Source organism: Lissotriton helveticus, chromosome 9, assembly GCF_964261635.1.
Source record: "Lissotriton helveticus chromosome 9, aLisHel1.1, whole genome shotgun sequence".
Lineage (NCBI taxonomy): Eukaryota > Metazoa > Chordata > Amphibia > Caudata > Salamandridae > Lissotriton > Lissotriton helveticus.
Window position 1 is genome coordinate 66,901,142 of NC_136070.1, and position 19,955 is coordinate 66,921,096.

The 19,955-nt window shown below is 51.4% G+C and overlaps 1 protein-coding gene across 4 annotated transcripts in view; it reads left to right on the forward strand.

Annotated features, from left to right (window-relative positions):
• PCNX1 (pecanex 1) overlaps window positions 1-19,955 on the forward strand; it is a 486,917-nt gene that overhangs the window by 457,119 nt on the left and 9,843 nt on the right. For all 4 annotated transcript variants that reach the window (XM_078659468.1, XM_078659469.1, XM_078659470.1 and 1 more), the window contains exon 34: window positions 15,963-16,390. In XM_078659468.1, coding sequence (XP_078515594.1) covers window positions 15,963-16,390 — 428 coding nt within the window. The remainder of the gene's footprint in view (window positions 1-15,962; window positions 16,391-19,955) is intronic.

Here is a 19,955-nt window from a genome sequence, read left to right on the forward strand (position 1 = left end):
GAGGTTTTGAGATGCGTTTCGGTTGAGGTGGAGCATTCTGCTTCATTATGCATTTCCCCCATACCCTTGATTCCTCGGGTGTGGAGGAAGATTTACCTCGACTGGGCCCAAGTCACCCTAATACCTACGGGCTGGCCCAGAAGGGTGTAGTATGTGTACCTGGTGAACCTTTCCTTCTGCCTTCCGTTCCGCCTCCCTCACAGAGTAGACTAGACCTCATTTTGCAATCACAGAGGCAGTTGCTACACCCCAACCTCGAGAGCCTCCACCTCAACTTCGAGGGCGTCCACCATTATGCTTGGAGATTTCGCGGGGACACCTCAATGCTGTTTGTCTACCTTCTGAAGTGGTGGCTGTAGTCCTTAATTCCTGCAGACACTCTACCAATAGGCTCTTGAAAGGGCTGGTTCAAATGTTTCGTCCATTCCCTCTGTCATGCTACTGTGGGACCTTAATTTGGTCCTCACTTTTTTTATGTGTGCTCCCTTCGAGCCTTTGCACAACTGTCCCCTCCTGCTGCTTACCATCTAGACAGCTTTTTTGGTGGCGATAACATCTGCACAGAGGGTGAGAGAGTTACAGGCACATTAATGTAAGCCCCCCTACATAGTGTTGTTTCCAGATAAAGTGGTGCTTCGCACCCGTGCTTCGTTCTTGATGAAGGTGATGACCCCATTCCATTTGGGTCAGTCAATCACGCTGCCCACCACCTTTGCTTCCGGTGTCCCTCTAAAGAAGAAGAACGTCTCCATCGGTTGGAGCATTGCCGTTCTACCTTGACCGCACAAAAGATTTCTGGGTGGACAATCAACTCTTTGTGGGGTACATGGGGGCAAAGAAAAGTTAGGCAGTGCAGAAAAGGGTAATTTCTTGCTGTGTCGTTCCCTGCAGAAACATCTGCTATGCTTTGGCCAAGAAGCAGCCCCCTGAGGGATTAGTAGCCCATTCCATCAAGGGAAAGGCTGTGACTATGGCCTTGGCTCGGGGTGTGCCGGTTCTGGACATCTGCCAGTCAGCAAGGTGGGCATCTCTGCAAACATTTGACAAGCACGACTGCCTGGACAGTCCGGTCCACAAGGACGGGCATTTTGCCCGTTCGGTCCTGCAGGACTTTCCAGTGTGAGGAATTTGTCTGCAGCCCACCGCCAGGAGGGTATGGCTTGAGTATCTATTCTAAGGTAAGGAATCTGCAGCTAGAAGTCTGTATCAGATGAACAAGTTACTAACCTTAAGTAACGCATTATCTGGTGGAGACAGTATCTAGCTACAGATTCCTTACAGACCCACACATGATTCCCCACTCTGCGGACTCATTCGTTAGGGCTAGAGTTACTCCCTTTTTTCAGGGCCCACTTTTGGCACACAATTTCGTCAGCCACTTCATGGCTCTGCACTTCTGGCATGGAAAAGTAAAAAGTACTGACGTCCACATGCATTAGTGACTCCTATGTAGGGGACTGCCACATCATAACCAATGCTAATGACGCAGACGTCACACGGAGCCCAATGGAGCCATCCAACAGCACGCACAAGGGGTTTTGCTCGAGCAAAGGTTTCTGGATCCAGCCTGACGCCTGGGAAATTCTAAGGTAAGGAATGTGCAGCTAGATATTGTCTCTTCCAGATAATGCATTACCGAAGGTAAGTAACTTGTTCGTTATGCTTTAACTTGCGTATGTTTGTTACGCTTTAAGCTGCGTATTGGTGTATCTGAAAGAGACACGTTAGTGATGGATTCCTTACCTTAGAATATCCCCAGGCAGCAGACTGGATCTGGAAACTTTTGCGTAGCTATACCCCTGCGCGTCGTCCGCGGCCGTCGTCTGCATCGTTAGCGCCGGAAAGATGTCGCCGGAGTGCTTAGAAGCCGCCCTCGCGCTGACGTCAGTTCTTCTTTTTTCCGCACCAGCTAGCGCAGATCCGAAGAAGCTCTACCCCTTAGTCACTTTTTGACTAAACTTTTTTGATCTTTTGATCTGTTTTTCTCGAGTCGCTCGACTCCTATGGTGCCGGTAGGGATGCCTGGGTTCAAACCCTGCCACAAGTACAACCGACCGATGTCGGTTACCGACCTCCATCGCCGGTGTCTTCAGTGTCTAGGCCTCGACCACGACGACCGAACCTGCCCGACTGCCGGGCCCTGACGTCTAAGGCTAGGCGGGAGCGGTCCCGCAAGCGGCTTGAGATCCGGCAGTCGGCCCCGCGCCGTTCAAGGTCCCGGTCCCACAGGAGGTCGAGGGACCGGTCGCGGGGTCGGAGCCCTCGTAGTTCCGAGAGTCTGCATCGGTCTTCAGGATCAAGGTCCTCAGGTAAGCATGAGAGGTCGGAAAGGCGTCATCGTTCTTCCGACCCACCCCGACGCGGCCGGGGGTTCGGGTGACACCACCTACGCAGCTCGGTCGGAGTCGCGGGTGTCGCAACCTGCCCCATACCTTCCGGTCCCTGGGCACGATGCGACGCCAGAGGAGGTCGAGCGATACCTAATGGCCATGAGGTCTCTCCCTCCTCCGCCGGGCTCCGTGGCGCCTTCGGGCCCAGCGGTCCCGGCTGGGGGGCCTAGTGGGTCGGGTGCTTCGGCTCCGACGTCGTCTGGTGCTTCGGCCCCGGCGCCGCAGGCCCTCACTGGATCCGGATCCGGGTTGTCGCCGGTCGACCTCACGACCTCACCGGCCCCTAGGGTGTCGCCCCCGGCGCCGCCTATGGGCGACCCCGTCCCCGATTCTACCCTTGATTCGGTTCTGGCACCGGAGCGGCGCCGCTGGACGCCGCTCTCGACGTCGTATGGAGACTTTTACTTCCACGAACCGGCCCCATCCTTTGAACCTGAATTTCAGGTGATGGGTGACGAGGGAGATTGGGAGGGGTCTGTGGACCCTCTGGCACAGGAGTGCCAGTCTCAACAGGACTGGACATGTGAGCTTGGGGATGCCAGTGGACTGGACACTTCGCCAGACACTGGTTTTGTCTCCCCTCCAAGCGTGGCTATGGAGGAGGGGGCTGCCTACATTGTAGTGTTGACCCCGTCGCGGCCGTGAGGACTAACCTCCTCACTGAGATCCTTAAACCGCAGGCAAGCACGGCTGAGCCTCTGCTGCCGTTTAATGAGGCCTTGTGTGACGTTCTTTTGGGCACTTGGCCCAAGCCCGCTACAGGTCAGCCTGTAGATAGGAACGTGGCCAGACGCTACCGCCCGGCTCCGGGGGACCCTTGCTTCTTGTCTACCCACCCCACCCCTCGAGAGACTGGTTATCCAGGCCTCTACTTCCCAGACCGGGAATCCAAGAGGTACGAACAATTCGGTAAGAAGGTGTTCTCGGCCCTGAGTTTGGGACTGCGGTCAGTCAATACCGCATGCCTCTTGGGCCGCTACACCCACACTCTCTGGGACACGGTCGCGGACGTGCTGCCACAATGACCGGAGGAGTCCCGGACTAAACTCACCCAAGCCCTTGCGGAGGGTCGAGATGCGGCACGCTATTCCATCCGGTGTGGGCTGGATACCACGGACTCACTAGGCAGAGCGATGGCAACAATGGTGGCGGTTCGACGCCACGCCTGGTTGAGGACCGCCAACTTTTCGGCTAATGTCCAGGCCACCCTTCTGGACATGCCGTTTGATGGCCGTCGCCTCTTTGGCGACAAGGCAGACCATGCGCTTGAGCGTTTTAAGGACTCCAGGGCTACTGCCAAGTCCTTGGGCCTCTCGGCCCCACGCCAGCAAACGGGTGCCTTTCCCTCCTTTCGTGGCCAAGGAAGGGGCGCTCCACAAGTGCTGCCAGCTCGCACCGCAGACTAATACACAGCGTGGTGGCGGCCGTGAAAACCGCCGTAGCAGCGGGCGGGGACAACGGCGAGGCCAGTCCACACCTCCCCCTGCAGCATCCGCCTCAAAACCCTCCTAGTCCGTGCTTTCAGGCCCATGTGACGCCAGTGGGGGGCAGGGTTCGCCATCACCACTTCCACTGGCGCACTGTCACGTCGGACATGTGGGTGCTGCAAATCGTCCGAAGGGGCTACTCCCTCCCCTTCGAAGCGACCCCTCCAGCCATGCCACCGCAATACCACCACGTGTCGGGGGATCACTTGCAACTTCTGCAAGAGGAAGTTACGGCCCTCTTGGCCAAGGGGGCCATCGAGCGTGTTCCTGGGCCGGAAGTAGGGTGTGGTTGTTACTCCCACTACTTTCTGGTACCCAAGAAGGGCAGGGGGGGCCTGCGCCCTATCTTGGACCTACGGAACGTCAACGGCTTCCTCCGGAAGGAGAAGTTTAAAATGCTGACATTGGCTCAGGTCTTAGCTGCCCTGGACCCAGGAGACTGGATGGTAGCGTTGGACTTGCAGGACGCTTATTTCCACATCCCCGTCCTGCCGGCCCACCGACGCTACCTGCGGTTTACGGTAGGCCTGGAGCACTTTCAGTTTACCGTGCTCCCCTTCGGCCTTACCAGCGCCCCACGGGTGTTCACGAAAGTGATGGCGGTGGTCGCAGCTCATCTGCGCAGGTTAGGGGTTTCAGTCTTCCCCTACCTCGACGACTGGTTGTTAAAGGCGGGCTCGCCCCAGACAGTCGTCTGCCACCTCCAGACAAAGGCGGACCTCCTGCACCAGCTGGGGTTTTCAATCAATGTGCCGAAGTCACACCTGTGCCCCTCTCAGAAGCTCCTCTTCATCGGAGCGGTCCTCGACTCGGCGCAGTTTCGGGTTTATCCTCCCGAACAGCGGATCCGGGATATTCAGGCTCTGATTCCAATATTTCAGCCTTTATCCCGGGTCTCTGTCAGGTTGACGCTGCGACTTCTGGGGCTGATGGCCTCCTGCATCCTTCTGGTGCATCACGCCAGGTGGCGGATGCGGGCTCTGCAATGGGACCTGAAGTTTCAGTGGGCCCAGCATCAGGGCAACCTGTCTGACCATATCATGATCTCGGAGGGCACTGCGAGACAGCTGCAGTGGTGGCTCACAGACCACGATTGGGTCAGCGGCAGATCCCTCTCTCTTCCCCATCCGGAGCACGTAGTTGTGACGGACGCGTCCCTCCAGGGCTGGGGAGGCCACATGGGAGAGGCGGAGATCAGAGGCCTCTGGTCTCCGGTGGAGTCCCAGCTCCATATCAACCTTCTGGAGCTGCGGGCACTTCGTCTAGCACTGAAGGCATTCCTCCCCACTGTCTGTGGGAGTGTAGTGCAGGTGTTCACGGACAACACCACCGCCATGTGGTACTGCAACAAACAGGGTGGGGTGGGGTCGTGGACCCTCTGCCAGGAGGCTCTGCGCCTCTGGCAGTGGCTGGAACATCGGGGGTGACCCTGGTGGTTCAACACCTGGCAGGTTCTCTGAACGCCAGGGCGGACGAGCTCAGCCGAAGGTGCATGATGGATCACGAATGGCGTCTGAACTCAGACGTGGCGCAAGGCTTCTTTCTGCAGTGGGAAGAGCCTTGGTTAGATCTATTCGCCACCGAAGAGAACGCGCAATGTCATCAGTTCTGCGCGTTGGAATTTCCAAGGCGGCACTCGCTCGGGGACGCTTTTCGTCGCGAGTGGAGTTGCGGTCTGTTGTACGCCTTTCCGCCTATACCACTTCTGCCCAGAGTGCTGAAGAAAATCAAGCGCGACCGGGCCCAAGTCATCCTGGTGGCTCCGGACTGGGCGCGAAGGTACTGGTATCCCGAGCTACTCAGTATGTCAGTTGATCCCCCGATTCGTCTGCTTCTTCAAGAGGACCTTCTGTCGCAGCAGCAGGGGACGGTCCTCCACCCGAACCTGTCCAGTCTCCACCTCCATGCTTGGAGATTGAGCGGCGACAGTTGAGGCCATTTGACTTGCCTCCTGAAGTCTGTACTGTGATTCTGGCAGCCAGGCTTCCCTCCACAAAGTCGGTATACGCCTGCAGGTGGAACAGATTTGTGGCATGGTGCACAGCAAAGGCTGTGGATCCTCTCAATGCCCCTCTTTCTGAGGTTCTCCCCTTCCTTCTTTCTCTTGCCCAGCAGGGCTCTGCTCTGGGCACTCTAAAGAGCTACCTTTCTGCCCTTTCCGCCTTCTTAAGGCTACCTGATCAGCCTTCTTTGTTCAAGTCCCCGATTGTTAACAGATTCTTAAAGGGCATCACTCCTATGTTTCCTCCTGTTCCTTTCGTGATGCCCCAGTGGGACTTGAACCTGGTTCTAACTTACCTGATGTGCGCTCCCTTTGAGCCGCTTCATAACTGTCCTCTCCGTCTTCTTACGCTTAAGACTGCTTTCCTGGTTGCCATCACCTCTGCCAGGAGAGCGAGTGAGCTCCAGGCTCTTTCCTCTAAACCTCCTTTCTGTCCATCCGGACAAGGTTGTGTTGCGGACAAAACCCTCTTTCCTGCCCAAGGTAGTCACCGTATTCCACATCGGGCAGTCCATCACCTTGCCCACCTTCTTTCCGCCCCCGCATCCCTCGAAAGAGGAAGAGAGGCTCCATCGTCTGGACCCAAAACGTGCGCTCTCTTACTATCTGGATCGCACACGCCAGTTCCGGGTGGATGACCAACTCTTTGTTGGTTACGTGGGCGCTAAGAAAGGATGGGCGGTGCACAAGCGGACCATCTCTCGGTGGATTGTATTGTGCATCCAGGCGTATTACTCTTTGGCTAAAAGGGAACCTCCTGTTGGGCTGAGGGCCCACTCCAATCGGGCCACGGCGACTACTACTGCCCTGGGCCGAGGAGTCCCCTTGCAGGACATTTGTCAGGCAGCTATGTGGGCCTCGCTGCACACGTTCGCAAGATCACACGTTCGCAAGACACTACTGCCTGGACTGCCAAGTCCGTAGGGATGGCTTCTTTGGCCGTTCCGTCCTCCAGGACTTTCTGGTGTGATTATTGGTTCGCAGACCCACCACCGGGGTTGGTATTGCTGGGGTATCTATTCTAAGGTAAGGAATCTATCACTAACGTGTCTCTTTCAGATGCACAAGTTACTACTTGTGTAACGATATATCTGTAAGAGACATTAGTTAGTGATAGTTTCCTTACCGACCCACCCATCCTCCCCGATCTGCGAACCGATATCTAGGGTTAAGGTCATCCCCTTTCAGGGCACTAGTTTCATGGCACCAGTGTTGGTTCTATCACGGCTCTGCGTATCTGGCGCGGAAAAGCTGTGTATAAGAACTGACGTCCGCGCGCGAGGGCGGCGTCAAAGTACTCCGGCGACGTCATTCCGGCGCTGACGACTGACGAGGAGCCACGGACGACGCCTACCGACGCGCAGGGGTATTGCTACGCAAAAGTTTTCAGATCCAGTCTGACGCCTGGGGATATTCTAAGGTAAGGAATCTAACACTAACTAATGTCTCTTACAGATATATCGTTACACAAGTAGTAACTTGTGCATTTGGCTATTAAACTAATTCTAATAAACAGAAACCTTTTTCCAGACAGTGTTAACATGTGCAAAAATTACATTATATGGAACTGATATGATCGCAATTACACAGCATAATGTGCATTTTATTGCTGCATAATTTAGTAAACCCTGCTGCATAATTTGGCCCACTCTTGCTGTATAAATGAGTGGCCCTGCCTATAAGCTACACGTTAATGCTGACAGACTGGCTCAGCGAGGTAACGTTTGCGAGTGAAATATGCTGTGATCTGCAGTTCACAAGTTAAAATGGCAGGAAGTTCAATTCTGCCTTGCAATCTTCTGGAAGAGTGGTAAAGCGTGCTTCATTAATATGCAAAAACAACAGTTGATGGACAGAATGCAGAACAATGTTATACATTCACCCCAGTACAGAGATCTGGGCCTAAATCCATCGTTTTTTTGCTCACCATGCCATTCCAGTTAGAACCCAGCCATTTGCAAATCAGTCTTGACCTTGTGCCCCATGGGAACAGTCCAGCCTGAACTGCCAAGCCAGGTCCTCCCTGGAATGGAAACAAGCATCCTAGGACCGGTTTCAGGCTTTCAGCCCTCATCAAGCCAGGATAGCTTGATTCCAGTGGCATGGAGAGCAGGGGACTCACGTCTGAGCATACCTGTCCCACTCGGGGTGACAAATGCAAAAACAACAGTTGATGGACATAATGCAGAACAAATTCATACATTTGATATTTGATATTTATATGTATTTGTAAAGCGCAGGCGTTCGCTCCCAAGGGAGCATCATGGCGCTGGGCAAGCTGCGGAGGATAACTGAAAAAGTGGAGTGTGATGAAAGAAAGAAATTAAATGGCAGCCAAAACAGAGGAGTCTGATTGTTGGTAGACCCATGTCTTGAGAAGTCCTCTGAAACTGTTCACCCCAGTACAGAGATCTGGGCCTAAATCCATCGTGTTTTTGCTCACCATGCCATTCCAGTTTGAACCCATATGCAAATAAGTCTTGACCCTGTGCCCCATGGGAACAGTCCAGCCCGAACTGCCAAGCCAGGTCCTCCCTGGAATGGAAACAAGCAACAAGAAACAAGTGGAGTGGTGTGGCTCACTGGTTCGAGGCAGCAGACCCGGAAGCAGAGGACGGCCCGGTACCAGGGTTCTATCCCCGACGCGGCAGGGTCGTGGACCAGGGTCAGCGGACTCGATAATTCTCGCCTCGGTGCCTACTCTAACCAGGGATCACACTCGGCAACTCTGGGCATTAGCTTGCCTCATCTCCACAACGGACCCCCACATACGCCGGGGATGCCTGGTTTCACCGAGATACCCAGTAGGGACCATCTCACAGGGAAAGCCAGGACGGGTTCCCGAGCGGTCTACAGCGCAGAGATACTCCTTCGGGAGTCGATTCTAGCGCTTTAGAAACCCACGATTAATTAATTAACTAGGACCGGTTTCAAGCTTTCAGCCCTCATCAAGCCAGGATAGCTTGATTCCAGTGGCATGGAGAGCAGGGGACTCGCGTCTGAGAATACCTGTCCCACTCGGGGTGACAAATGCAAAAACAACAGTTGATGGACAGAATGCAGAACAATGTTATACATTCACCCCAGTACACAGATCTGGGCCTAAATCCATTGTTTTTTTGCTCACCGTGCCATTCCAGTTTGAACCCAGCTGGACTGTTGCCATGAGGCACAGGGTCAAGACTGATTTGCATATGGCCATGTCTGAACTGGGGTGGTGTGGTGAGCAAAATAACAATGGATTAAACCCAGATCTGTGACTGGGGGTGAATGTTTTGCCATTGTGCAACATTCAGTCCATCATCTTGTGTATTTTGCTGTTCGCCCTATGTGGGAAGGGTATGCCCAGACGTGGGTCCCGTGCTCACTACGCCACTATCCTGGGTGATGACGGCTGATAGCCAGAAACCGGTCCTAGGATGCTTGATTCCGGTCCAGGAAGACATGGCTTGGCAGTTCGGGCCGGTCTGTTCCCATGAGGCACAGGGTCAAGACTGATTTGCATATGGCCATGTCTGAACTGGGGTGGCGTGGTAAGCAAAATAACGATGGATTAAACCCAGATCTGTGACTGGGGGTGAATGTTTTGCCATTGTGCAACATTCCATCCATCATCTTGTGTGTTTCGTCATTAATATGGGCAACATTGCTTAGAAACATCAGAAGTGAGGTATGAAGCACTGGGGGGGCAAGACTGCAAGCTAAATAGATTTGTGAAGTTGTGAGAGGTTAGTATCATCACCAAGTGTGTACACTGCAGTATTACAACGTACATCAACATTTATGTGTAAAATACCTGAAAAGGCAACTTTTTACTTAGCACCTCGGAAATTTGCACCTCATATTTGTAAGTAGTTTAAATGCTGATTTAAAGCTGCAGTGGAGCACGGTCTGCATCCATCCTTTGCCAAGGGAATAAAATGACAGCTGTGCAGCCCGGGATGACCCCAGGCCCCAACGGACTACTTGTGGAACTTTACAAGAAATGCGCGGACCTCTTTGCCCCTCACCTGTTAAATCTCTTCCAAGATGCGTCCCAAGAGGGAATCCTGCCCCTGGTCTTGCCCCTGGACCTGCGCATGGCCACGATCAGCAGGGGAAGCCAGCCAATGACTGTGCGTCATATCGCCCGATATCTCTTCTCAATATAGAGGTGAAAATACTGGCCACTATCCTCGCTATGAGGTTCCGCCAAGTAATCAATATTCTAGTACATCAGGATCAGACGGGCTTTCTGCCCAGTCGGACGACCCGACTGAACTTGCGAAGGACCAACAATTGGCTATTGGCAACCCAGGACCGTGATACTCCGCATCTATTTCTATCCCTGGACGTGGAAAAGGCGTTCGACGTGGTACACTGGCCCTTCTTGGAAGCCACCTTGGTCAAATTTGGCATAGGTCCTAAGTTTCGGCAATGGGTAGGACTCCTGTATAGGGATCCCCGGGCAAGAGTCAAGGTTAATGGGCAGATCTCCGGAGATTTTCCTGTTAGAAGAGGCACCCGTCGGGGCTGTTATCTTTCCCCATTGCTTTTTGCCCTCACGATCGAGACAGTGGCCTGTGTGATTAGGCAATGCCCAGAGATCCGGGGGTTTCGAGTTCAACCGACAGACGCATGGGAAGAAAAGATTTTGCTATATGCGGATGACATTTTGCTCTGTCACTCATCCGACGACCACGATTCCCAACTTGTTTGCCACAATGGATATATATGGGGCCTACTAGGGGTATACCATCAATTGGCATAAGTCGGTTATCTATAGTCCAAGTGCCCTGTCTGCCTGGCCTACCCTCCATGGGGCCCTCCAGATAGCACATACTGGATTCACCTACCTAGGGATTTATCTCATCACACACAAGCTCCTCTGGAGGGGCGCCTGCTACAGGAACATGAGTTAACTAAGGCAGTATCACTCACATACCTGACTTTGAACAATAATACAGCAGACAGACTGGGTAAACTGAGGGAGGCCTGCGAGCTGAACTTGGGCGCATTTGAGAACATAGACTGGGAAGCAGCCCTGATGCACCCTCGAGAGGTGGCTATTAAATCATGTCTCCGCCTCATCCAATATAAAATACTCCACAGAGTTTGTGATAGGGCTCGACTCCACCGGATGGGCCGTGCTAGCGACCCTAGTTGCCAGAGATGTGGCTATGAACTGGGAGATTTCTATCATGTCCTGTGGGATTGGACCGAAATACAGACCTATTTAGAGAGGGTTTGGGGGAACTGAGCAAGATCCTTAACACAACACTACCGCTGGACCCTAAATTCATATTGTTGGGTATACCTGCAGATGTAGATTTGGGCCGACCGCACCTCATATTTGCTCGGTTCGCCCTGGTGGTGGCAAAACTGGATGTAGCACGAACTTGGGGGGCTGCACTTGCGCCCCAACTCCGAGAGTGGAAGGGAGGGATGGATATCTACATGGCGGCAGAAAGGTTCACCTATAAGGCTAGAGGGTGCCCGAGGAAATTCCGCAGAGAGCGGGGTAAATGAAAGGCTTATTACAGGCCAGACGGGGGGATGGGGATGGTTAGCGGGTCCCGTGGGGGCCCTTGCCTCTAATTCTAAACATAGGTCCCGGTTCCCTAGCACAACAGCATTCCAGGTGGTGAGGAAACATGCGTCACTACAGCGGAAAGATGTGAACGGGTGGGACTTGCAGGTTCACGACGTCCTGTGGGGGTGTATCCCGGAATCATATGAGGTATGGATTGTATATGTATGTCTCTGCACGACTGTAACGGATTTTGTTTTGGTTTCTTCTCATTTTTGTTTCTGGTAAAATACAAATTAAAAAATGTTTTAAAAAAAATGACAGCTGTGCAAAGCTGTTGGGTAGCTGACTGATAATTATGTGATAACTTCTTCAAAAGTTCACGCCCCAGCTATAATAACCTAAGTGATTTTTGAACTCCACTCCACAGTACCGAGTGCGTGCCACATGTCTCGAACAATGTCACATGATTTCATACAGCTGTTGAAACCATTTCTATTTGTCCCAGGCTGTATGTTGAGGTTTTGGTTTTTCTTTGTATTCATGTACTTGTATACCACACATATGCATGTAAACACAAAGACAGTGTTTGAGGTTTTTGCATTTAGAGCGTTTATGGGTTGACATTCGTATGAAGCACTATGCAATGGGGACAAATGTTAAGTCCTTGAAGTGGGTCAGCCACTTTGGATCAACGGGTGGGCTGTAAGACCACAGAGTGGATACAGCATGTCTCGAAGAGATAGAGCATGCTCTGCTTAGGCTTGACCTAAAATTGAAGAAAACAGTGGCCATCAAAACAGTTAAACAAATTATTAGAAAGAATTGCAACATCATAACAGTATTTCAGAACGTCCCTGCATGGAAATGATGCAGCCAGTCTTTTATCCATCCCCTCACTTCTTCCTGTAGCTAAGCCATCTAGGCACCAAAAGGGCTTGTACGAGTTTCTAGGGTAGCCTAACCCCTCAGCATACCTTAGTGGAAAAACAGAAGTGGGATTCCGTACGAAGAAGGTCATTGTCTATTTCTATGCTCGGTAACTATGATGTGTCAAGCAAGCTGATCAGGCCGGACTGGCTCAGAGGTGCCTGCCTGTAGTCTTCTCAATGAATTCTTACTGCTTTTGCTTGCTCGATAGCTGTCTCCCTAGATGTCTAACGTTCATCTCGGCCTTGTACTTGTCTGTACCCAGCTTAAATACCCTTTTCCAATTATTTTGAAAATGACAGACCTCATATTGAATTATGTCAAATGCAGGAATTAACATATTATTGTTACTCCTTCACCTAGTTGTATAAAACTGTATAAATGATGTGAATATATGGTTGAATAAACTGATACACTGTCAAACTTTAATAAATCAAATGTTGTATGTTGTGCCTGCTCAAGCACAAAATTATTTATTTATTTATTTATTTATTTAATCCATTTATATGGCAGGACAGCTACCCAGAGGGTTTCCCGGCGCCTTGGAAGTCAATCAGTACCGTGGGGAGTAAAAACAGGGTCTTAATCTTGGTCGAATAGCCATGCCTTGATATTTTTTCGAAAAGTTCTGAAGTTTGGTTCCAGTCGTAATTTTAGTGGAATAGAGTTCCATAGAGTTGGTGCCAGATATCCGAAGGAGCGTCCGCCCATTCGTGCTAGTTTAACTCTTGGGACCACGAATTTCGATAAGTGGATTGATCTGAGATTACGGGTAGGGAAGTATTTTTTGACCAATTTGCATAGATACGCTAGTGCTTCTCCAGTGTTTATTTTAAACATATAACATAGAGCTTTGAACTTAATTCTGCTGGGTATTTTGAGCCAATGGAGATTTCGAAGATGTTCAGAGACATGCGCCCTCCTTGGTAAATTCAATAGTATCCTTGCTGTCGCATTTTGGACAACCTGTAGACGTCGTATGATCTCTTTGTTGCAACCAAGGAGAAGAATGTTCCCATAATCCATCCTTGACCCAATCAGGGCCTGCACTACCGTTCATTGTGCGCCTACAGGAAGTTGCCAAAGGATTTTTTTTTTAACCATTTTAAAATGGCGAAGCAGACGGACGCTGTTTTGGCTACGTGATTATGCATAGACAATTTATTGTCAATCAATATACCTAGGTTCCTAGCTGAGGGAACTGCTATTGGCGGGGGACCCACTTCTGTTGGTCAGTGTGTTTGTCCCCAAAGCTCTTTGTGTTCTCCAAAGATTAATAGTTCCGTTTTGTCACCATTAAGTTTTAACTTCTTGGAATGCATCCACTTCGCTATATTCTGAAGCCCTAAACATAGGGAGGAGGTGTTGCTATTATCAGTAGTTGATAAGGAGAATACTAATTGAGTATCGTCTGCATATGAATAAATAGTGAGGCCAAATTTCTCTGCAATACTCGCTAGCGGGGTGATGTAAATATTGAATAAGAGCGGGCTAAGGATAGACCCCTGTGGAACTCCATGTGGGGAGGACATAGTCTTGGAGGTGTTGTTTTTGGAGAATACCTGATAAGATCGATCTGTTAAAAAATTCCCAAGCCAATCCAAAGCTAGTCCTCTGACCCCAATTCCCTCTAAGGTTTCAAGTAGCATTTTGTGGGATATGGTGTCAAAGGCGGCACTCAAATCTAAAAGAATGAGTGCCACCGTACCACCAGTATCAAGCTGCTGACGAATCGTTTCCGTCACTCCTAATAGGGTGGATTCTGTTGAGTGCCCTACTCTAAAGCCAGATTGTGAGGAATGGAGAAGATTGTTGGAGTTAATGAATTCTGCTAGCTGTCGGTTAATATGTTTTTCTAAAATTTTGGAAAATATCGGGAGTAAAGAAACCGGTCTGTAATTGGAGAAGATTTCAGGGTCACTATTGTTTTTTTTTAGCAGTGGTACTACCATGGCATGCTTCCATTCGGTTGGTATTACAGCTTCTCTTATCGATGCGTTCAACAAGGTTCTGATAACATTAAGAGTGTCAGGGTCGAGTTGTTTTAAAATTTCCGCAGGCATTGGGTCTTTGGGGGATCCTGATTTAATACTGTTGAGAGTTTCTAAAAACGTGGTTCGGTCTAGAGGCTGCCAGGTTGTCAGGGTTTTCTCCTGGATCGCTGTCGACTCATCAAGCTCATTTGGTCTTGGGTTTATCAATGAGGGTACGATGTTGGTATCGTCCGCACCAAGAGCAGAGTAGATATTGGCAATATTTCATTAAAATAAGTCGCCAGGCCATCGCATTGAGTTGAGGACAGCGTTGGGGGTTCAGGGTGTGCTGAGGCTCCCGCTAAGTCTTTTAACACTTTGAATAATGTTCTAGAGTCATTTTGCGCCACTAGAATGGTGTTTTTGATATACTCTCCTTTAGTTATTTTGCATAATAGATGGTAGGCATTTAATGCTTGCTTGTAAGTCTTTTTCGAGTCGATATCATAGTCCTTCCTCCATTTCCTTTCCAACTTTTTGCATTTGCTCTTTTCTGTTTTTAGTTTTTCTGAAAACCAGGGAACTGGGGATCTGTACGATTTATTATTTTTTCCTTTTTTAGCGGATTAGTTGTCTCACCCGCTTTTGTAAGCCATTTGGTAATTCTATGTTGATCACCAATGCTGAGAGTATCTAGATTTATGTCTGGTCTCGAATTATTTAGCTGTGTATTCAGTTTTTCTATGTTAAAATGTTTCCAGTTCCTAAAGTGAGTGTTTTCAGGCTTACGTAAGACTGTGTTATTGGGTAATCTGATTTCAAATTCCGTAAGGTAATGGTCAGACCATAATAAGGGGAGTGCCTGTTTACATATAAGGTTTTCAAAATTAGCAAAGATTGGGTCTAGTTGGTGGCCTGCTATATGGGTAGGGCCTGTATTGTGAAGATGAACATTAAGAGACTCCAGATCAGCTAGAAGGTTAACTGCCGTAGCATTTTCTGATCATCGAAATGCAGGTTAAGATCTCCTAAGATTGAAAACCAGGACGCTTCTAACAGAAAAGGGGTGATGAACTCTGGAAGTGTAGCTGCCCATTCTCCTGCTGCCCCAGGAGGGCGATATATGAGCATTCCTATAAAAGTAGTTTGAGGTGTGAGAGAGATTTTAAAAAGACCTGCTTCACAATTGGTCATCGTTAGTTCTTCCCATTTACAAGAAAGTTTATTTTTATTGTAAATAATTCCGATACCTCCCCCTGTGTGGCTCAACCTATCTTTTCTAACCATGGCATAGTTAGGTGGTAAAGCTATTGCGATGTCCGGGCAAGTTGTTTACTAATGAGAAATGTGCAATCAAAATAAATTAATATGTGAAATATGATATGCAATAGGGGGTACATAAGCAGAAAAAACAAATATGTCAGAGGGACTAAATATCATACTTTTTATTGGAAGGCGGAGTGCACAACATATAAAATATTAGAAATGCTCTAGTGCTGTTATTGACTTGAAATGATTGGGACTGGTAGAGATTAAAAACTATATGATACAGATCTGTTGGAGTACCCATTTACTTCTTTTATTATCCTGTTCTAAATAAATTGCTTGGCTTCTGTAGTCAGTATTTGAGTTACCTCATCTAATTCCATGTTTACTTTGTTTTAATTTTAGGAACCAGTCATAGTTCACACTCTGTTCAGTCCAGCCTGGTGAGACATTCCCCTGCTCGTGCTTCCGTTGCCAGCCAGTCATCTTACTACTACAACAGCCGACACTCCTCCCTGCGTACTTCTACTACAGGATTTGTTCCTTGTCGACGCTCTTCGACAAGTCAGATATCCCTCCGCAATCTCCCAACGTCTATTCAGTCCCGACTTTCCATGGTGAACCAAACAGACTCGACAGGCCAGGCAGTCTTAGTTGGCATGCCTTCATCGAGTAGTTCCAGTCAAAGCATCCCAGTAGGCAAGCGTCATGCTTTGGTGGGTTTTCTCGGGACAGAAGGAGGGAGTAATACCAATGATACACAGACTGGTAGCACTTCAAGCCATGCAAACACTACACAAGCCAAAAAGGAGGATGTTATTTATAGGGTTCAGGTAAGATTACCAGATGATTCTGATGTTGCATTTTCTTTGCTAAGTTTTCAGTTTTCATTCTCTAGAATGAGCATAAGTGTGTCATACAATGTCTACTAATAGGAGGTTTAATATTCCCACTGTTAACCTTTTTGGGAATTTCACTGTGTTCAGACCCTTAATTTTGGTTTGCTATTGAGACACTTCACTTAATTTTAGCTGCTGGGATCAATTTTAGACTTTCTCTTCCCACTGACACAGCAGCATCTCTGAACCAGAGGACCACATTTGGCCTAGATTTATTTTTGGGGGTTTCTTTTTACTTCAGTTTGAGATCTTCCCTGTCCTGCTACATATGGGATTTAGGTGGTGGACGTTCCACCTTGCAGGTGAGGAAATCAAGTAAGTAATGTCTTTCCACATGTTAATCTAAACGATTTGTGGCTTTTGGAGTCTGCCTGGAAATATGCTTTTTTTTAGCTTCAAAGACTCTGATTTTGCTAGATCTCTCAGCTGCTTTTAACATTATCAACCACTGAACATTGCTGCACCTCCTTCATAAATGGGGGGTTGCCTCCGGGCCCTCAAATAGCTTACTTCAATGTTGATTGAAAGGTATCTGAAAGAAACAGGTTAGTATTAGATTCCTTACCTTAGAATATCCCCAGGCGTCCGACCGGATCCGAAAAGTTTTGCATAGCAGTACCCCTGCGCGGTGGTAGGCGTCGTCTGCGGCTCTGTGTCCGCCGTTGGCGCCGGGATGACGTCATCGGAGTACTTAGACGCCGCCCTCGCGCCCTGACGTCAGTTATTCTTTTTTCTGCGCCAGCAAGCGCAGGTCCGGAGAAAGTGGTACCCTTTAGTCCTTTTTTGACTAAACTTTTTTGATCTGTTTTCGAGTCGAACGACTCCATCGGTGCCGGTAGGGATGCCCGGGTTCAAACCCTGTGCCGACTGCAACCGACTGATGTCGGTTAACGACCCCCACCGCTACATTGCCTGGGGCCCGACCACGATGACCAGTTGTGCCCCGACTGCCGGGCCTTGACGTCGAAGGCTAGGCGGGAGCCTTCCCGCAGGCACCTCGAGCTCTGGCAGTCGGCCCCGTGCCGCTCGAGGTCCCGGTCCGGAAGGAGGTCGAGGGACCGGTCGCGGGGCCGGAGTCTTCACAGCTCGGCGAGTCGACACCACTCGTCGGGCTCCAAGTCTTCAGGTAAGAGGCACAAGAAGTCGAAGAGGCGGCATCGCTCTTCTGACTCCCCCCGATGCTTGCGCGACGCGGCCGGGGGTTCGGGTGACACCGCCCACGCGGTTCTGCCGGAGCCGCAGGCGTCGCAGCCTGCTCCATACCCGCCGGTCCCTGGGCAGAATGCGACGCCGGAGGAGATCGACGCCTTCCTCATGGCCATGAGGTCGCTCTCTCCTCCGTCGGGTTCCGCGGCACCTTCGGGCCCAGCGGACGCGACTGGGAGCCCAAGCGGCCCCGGCGCTGTCTGGTGCTTCGGCCCCGGCGCCGTCGACTACTTCGGTCCCGACGCCGCAAGGCCCCACTGGATCAGGTTCCGGATCCGGGTCGCCGCTGGTTGACCCCGCCAGTGTCCAGCCCTAGGGTGTCACCCCCGGCGCCGTCCTGAGACGACGCCGTCCGGATCCGGCGTCGGAGCGGCGTCGCATTCGACGCCGGCCGAAAAGCAATTCTTCAAGGATCTGGGTCCATCCTTTATTCCTGAATTTCAGGACATGGATGATGAGGGAGACTGGGGGAGGTCTGAGGACCCCCTGGCACGTGAGTGCCAGTCATATGAGGACTGGACACAGGAACTAGGGGAAGCCAGTGGCCTCTATACCTCCCAGACACTGGTTTTGTCTCCCCTCCTACCGTGGCTACCGAGGAGGGGGCAGCTTATAGTGTGGTGCTGATGAGGGCAGCCAAGGCCTTGGCTCTTGAGCTCCCCGTCGCAACAGTAAGGTCCAACATCCTCACAGAGGTCCTTAAACCGCAGGTAAGCCCCCCGGAGCCTCTACTGCCGTTTAATGAGGCTCTCACAGATATCCTGTTGGGCACTTGGTCCAGGCCCACTACAGGTCCTCCTGTAGATAGGAATGTCGCTAGGCACCACTGCCCAGCCCCGGGCGACCCTAGTTTCTTGTCCACCCACCCCACCCCCGAGAGTCTGGTTATCCAGGCCTCTACCTCCCAATCCGCATTCCCGATGGCACCACCAGATCGGGAATCCAAGAGGTATGAACAGTTCGGAAAGAAGATGTTCTCCTTCCTTAGTTTGGGATTGCGGTCCGTCAACACCGCGTGCCTCTTGGGCCGTTACACCCACTCTCTGTGGGGTACGGTTGCGGCTGTGCCTGAGTGTCCGGAGGGAGCCCAGGCGAAACTCGCTCAAGCCCTTGCGGAGGGAAGAGACGCAGCGCGGTACTCTATCAGATGTGGACTGGACACCACGGACTCGCTGGGAGAGCGATTTCCACTTCTGTGGCGGTTCGCCGCCACGCCTGGCTGAGGTCCGCCAACTTTTTGGCCGATGTCCAAAACACCCTTATGGACATGCCGTTGGCAAAGCAGATCATGCGCTGTAACGCTTTAAGGAATCCAGGGCTACGGCCAAGTCCTTGGGCCTGTTGGCCCCGCGCCAGCAATCTTCTGCCCAGCGCTCCTTTCGTGGCCACGGAAGGGGGGCTCCCACACGTCCTGCCAGCCACGGCACGCTGACTAACATTGAGCGCGATGGCGAACGTGGTTACTGTCGCGGCGCCGCCAGTCCACATCCACCCCCGCAGCATCCGCCTCAAAGCCTTCCTAGTCTGAGCTTTCAGGCCCATTTGACGCCAGTGGGGGGCAGGGTTCGCTATCACCTCCTCCACTGGCGCTCCATCACATCGGACAGGTGGGTGCTGCAAATCGTCTGAAGGGGCTACTCCCTCCCCTTCGAGGCGACCCCTCCAGCCATGCCACCTCAGTACCACCGCGTGTCGGGGGATCACTTGCAACTTCTGCAAGAGGAAGTTACGGCCCTCTTGGCCAAGGGGGCCATCGAGCGCGTTCCTGGGCCAGAAGTAGGGTGTGGTTGTTACTCCCACTACTTTATGGTTCCCAAGAAGGGCAAAGGGGGTCTACGCCCTATCTTGGACCTCCGTAACGTCACGGACCGCGATTGGGTCAGCGGCAGATCCCTCTCCCTACCCCAACTGGCGCACGTAGTAGTGATGGACGCGTCCCTCCAGGGCTGGGGGGGCCACATGGGAGAGGCGGAGATCAGAGGCCTTGTGGAGCCGGGACTCCGCCGGAGACCAATCAACCTTCTGGAGCTGCGGGCGATCCGGCTTGCACTGAAGGCATTCCTCCCCTCTGTCCGGGAGAGTGTAGTGCAGGTGTTCACGGACAACACCACCGCCATGTGATACTGCAACAAACAGGGCAGGGTGGGGTCGTGGACCCTTTGCCAGGAGGCTCTGCGCCTCTGGCAGTGGCTGGAACATCAGGGCGTGACCCTGGTGGTTCAACACCTGGCAGGTTCCCTGAACGCCACGGCGGACGAACTCAGCTGTCGGTGCATGATGGATCGCGAATGGT